Source organism: Myxine glutinosa, chromosome 4 (assembly GCF_964187855.1).
Source record: "Myxine glutinosa chromosome 4, kmMyxGlut1.1, whole genome shotgun sequence".
NCBI classification, from domain to species: Eukaryota; Metazoa; Chordata; class Myxini; order Myxiniformes; family Myxinidae; genus Myxine; species Myxine glutinosa.
In genome coordinates this window covers 206,272,881-206,276,014 of record NC_136264.1, presented here as the reverse complement: position 1 = coordinate 206,276,014, position 3,134 = coordinate 206,272,881, and the positions used below count along the sequence as shown (strand labels likewise).

Sequence of the window (3,134 nt, the reverse complement as noted above, 5' to 3'; positions counted from 1 at the left end):
CTCCCCTCCTTCCTTGCTCCCTCCCACCTCCTCCCAGCTCTCCCCACTCCCCTCTCCCATTCTCATCCCCACTCCTCCCCCACTTTCATCCCACTCCTCCTCCTCCTCGCTCCTTACCCCTCCTCGCTTTCCATAAATTAGAACATCAGTATCGATTGAGTAAACATAGCATATGAGACTTCAACCTGGGTTCTCCACATCAAGAGCCAGGACTTCAGATGGGAATACAAACAATAAACTCGTTATTTATAAGTTGCACTTTGAGCATCTCAAATCCTTTTTTTCTGTTCTCAGGTGCTGTGGACACCTTCACTTTGATTCACAATGACCTGGAGATTTGTACAAATCCTGCACAGTATGCTATGATTTTGGACATCCTCAACAATCTTCTCCTTTACGTTGAACCACGACGCAAGGTGCAAGCTGTTGATAATTAAGGGTTCTAATGGTATTTTATATGGCAAAGGAGGAAGCTTGATGATTTTGGGTTGTAGTGTAAATTGAACAAAGGTTTTTAAAAGATTAGATCAATGTCACTGGATATAGAAAATGAGTTTAACTGGGAAGAAAGAGACAACAATTATCAAGGAAACAGTGAACTGATATCTTTTCCCACCACCAACAAACACCACCTTTTGATTGTATTTCTGCATATGAGAAGTTTTTAATTTATAAGTGATCCTTCACAATAATTGAGATAGGGCCAAAACGATATGTAGCATGATATTTCAAAAGGTTATGGACCGATTATGACAAACCTTGGTCCGGCCTATCAATGTGATACAAAATATAAACTGTTCAGCCTGGCAGAGGTATGCTCTCTACCGAGTGCCATTCTAGTATTAGCCGTTACCTTATTGGCCTACATTTCCCAGGGTATCACTTTCGGCACCATGATATTTTGATTTCAAAGCGGCCTTCACTGTTAGGTCTGCTCTTGTTCAGGCACACAGCGAGAAGAAGCAGCGAGTACGTTTTCAGCTTGAGATATCAAGTCATCCTGAGGAGCAGCGAAGTGGGATTCTACACCTGCAGGAAGCGCTTCGTGCTCAACTTTCACAAACACGACAGCTCGAAAGAGAGATTTACAACAATCATAAGGTATATGTTCTTCATTTGGTCAAATTTGGTGGGAGATGTATATTTAATATTGCTTAAAAAACACCTGCATGCTACATACACAAGGAAGGAGCAGTTGGTAGAAAGGCAGAGGTGTTTGTAAATGGACAGCTTCTTGCGTTTTAATTGAAGCCTCGATACAACTTTGTCCATCTTATCACCATGTTCTATTGTTAATAATGAAATATCTCTTGCTGTCTTCAGGATCTGGAAGAATGTGGTGAGACAGAAGAGTTGGTACAGAGAATCCATGACCTACAGGATAAGTTGACACAGGACAAGGCTGATCTGCAGGCTCGCAGCGAAGAGCTCAATATTTTGATCAGGTCTGACTGAACTGCACTTTTTCAATTTAACGATCTAGGCCCATGGAGGAGCTAAGTGAGAGAGGATAGCAGGTTCACAGACTGACAGAGAATCAAATTGGAACAGGAAGACCAGGACATCACACAATGGTTGATTTGCAGAAAGGAAAGGGGTTGGTAGGAAGTGGAGAGGTCAAAGAGAGCAGTTGTGGTTATGAAATGACGCTTGACATGACGATGGGCAGCACTCTTGAAATACTGGAAGTGACGCATGACACGACAATGGGCAGCACTCTTGAAATACCGGAAGGAAGGACACAAATCGACAGATGTAGAGTTTGTTCATAGATGAGAGTAGATGGTGCAAGTGGAAGTGAGCATTCATTTTTGAATTTTAAAGGTTACCAAGTGTTGTATTCTAGAAGAACATCTTTGATCTGTGCAAGTTGGAGGAGGATGGTGGGACATTATGGCTGAAGGATTGAGTGAGGCCCAAATTGATGTAATATAAAATTGAGTCCATCAACCTGCCCATGACGAGTGAGAAGTTTGGTCTCGGACTCGGCTTCTTGCCAAGAGCTTAATTTTTTTTTTTTGTATGCGGAGTCGAGGCTTGTGGAAGAGCTAGACCACAGAACAGATCAGGAAGCAACATAGCAGGAGAAGGGGAAATAAACAGAGACGGATAAACAAGGGTTGTGGGTAACGATGAGGGGGTAGAGGAGAACGCGAGGCGTGGCCGAGATGGACACATAAGCAAAATTTGAGGGTGGGGGTTGGTTAACCAGTGCAGAAAAGATCATGGTTTTGGATGGGGGATTATCTGAGATGGTGGTGAACAGTGGTCTTGATTACCTGGATGGAAGAATGAGATTGAAGAGAATGCGGAAGGTGGTTCCACATGTGGGGGAAAAAAAGAGGAACGAATGAGTGGAAGTGAGCGTTGATTCTGGATTTTGGGAGTTTCACTGGAAGGGGGTTGCTGATGGACCGTGGGTGTCCTGCAGATAGCGGAATTTTGGACTGCGTCCCTTCTTCGGCAGCAATATGGGAGCAGCTGCACGAGCCCAATATGGTGACAAATACAAGATGATGTATTGGATCAAGGCCTTATTCTTGTGAATGGGGATGATGTTTGCATCTTTCCAAGATGATCGCAGGAGTGAGCGTAGACATGAAGCACAGGTGGTCACAACTTGATAAAGACCTGGAGAAGAAAGAAGAGTGAGTACAGATGAAGGGCGGGTGGTCAAAACTCTCTGCCAAGCTCTCAGGCCTATGCTAGATGGAATCCCAATGTCTATCTTAGCCCGTGCAGTCTGCTATTTTATTTGGACCGCTTGCAATTTGACTGGAGGTTCAACTTTGAGCTCAGCCTGCATTGGCCTACCTGATATCCCACCTGACTGAGATCTTCTAATTGTCATCCCAATTGTGTTATGCCTGCATGTGTGTCTGTCTTTCTGTGTATTAGTGGGAAAATGTACAGCATCCCATAATGCCTTGCAGTACCAACCCACTAGATCTTAATTTTGTTCCAGATGTTTCAAAGACTACCAGGTGCAAAGGCAATGGGAGCGGGATGGACGTGCGGCCGACGAGGGAAGCGTGGTGCGTCGTACAGAGGTGCAGTTTGCACTTGCCGGCTGGCAGCTGACCGAGCAGGACGGTCAGCTGGGCATTGCCGCACTTGAGCTGCAACGTTTTCTC

General features: G+C 44.7%; 1 protein-coding gene across 1 annotated transcript; it reads left to right on the top strand.

Annotated features, from left to right (window-relative positions):
• Window positions 1–324: 324 nt before the first annotated feature.
• On the top strand, window positions 325–1,587 carry LOC137426018 (bridge-like lipid transfer protein family member 2). The gene is made up of 3 exons (XM_068114740.2): window positions 325–416; window positions 946–1,101; window positions 1,324–1,587. The coding sequence occupies exons 1-3, from the start codon at window positions 363–365 to the stop codon at window positions 1,453–1,455; spliced, it is 342 nt and encodes a 113-aa protein (XP_067970841.2). The 5' UTR covers window positions 325–362; the 3' UTR covers window positions 1,456–1,587.
• The last annotated feature ends 1,547 nt before the right edge of the window (window positions 1,588–3,134 follow it).

Bases quoted from the DNA above. Each gene is read 5' to 3' on its own strand.
- LOC137426018 (XM_068114740.2), top strand. From the start codon at position 363: ATGATTTTGGACATCCTCAACAATCTTCTCCTTTACGTTGAACCACGA. The intron at 417-945 runs GTGCAAGCTGTT...GCTCTTGTTCAG, and splicing joins ACGTTGAACCACGACGCAAG to GCACACAGCGAGAAGAAGCA. The intron at 1,102-1,323 runs GTATATGTTCTT...TGCTGTCTTCAG, and splicing joins AGATTTACAACAATCATAAG to GATCTGGAAGAATGTGGTGA.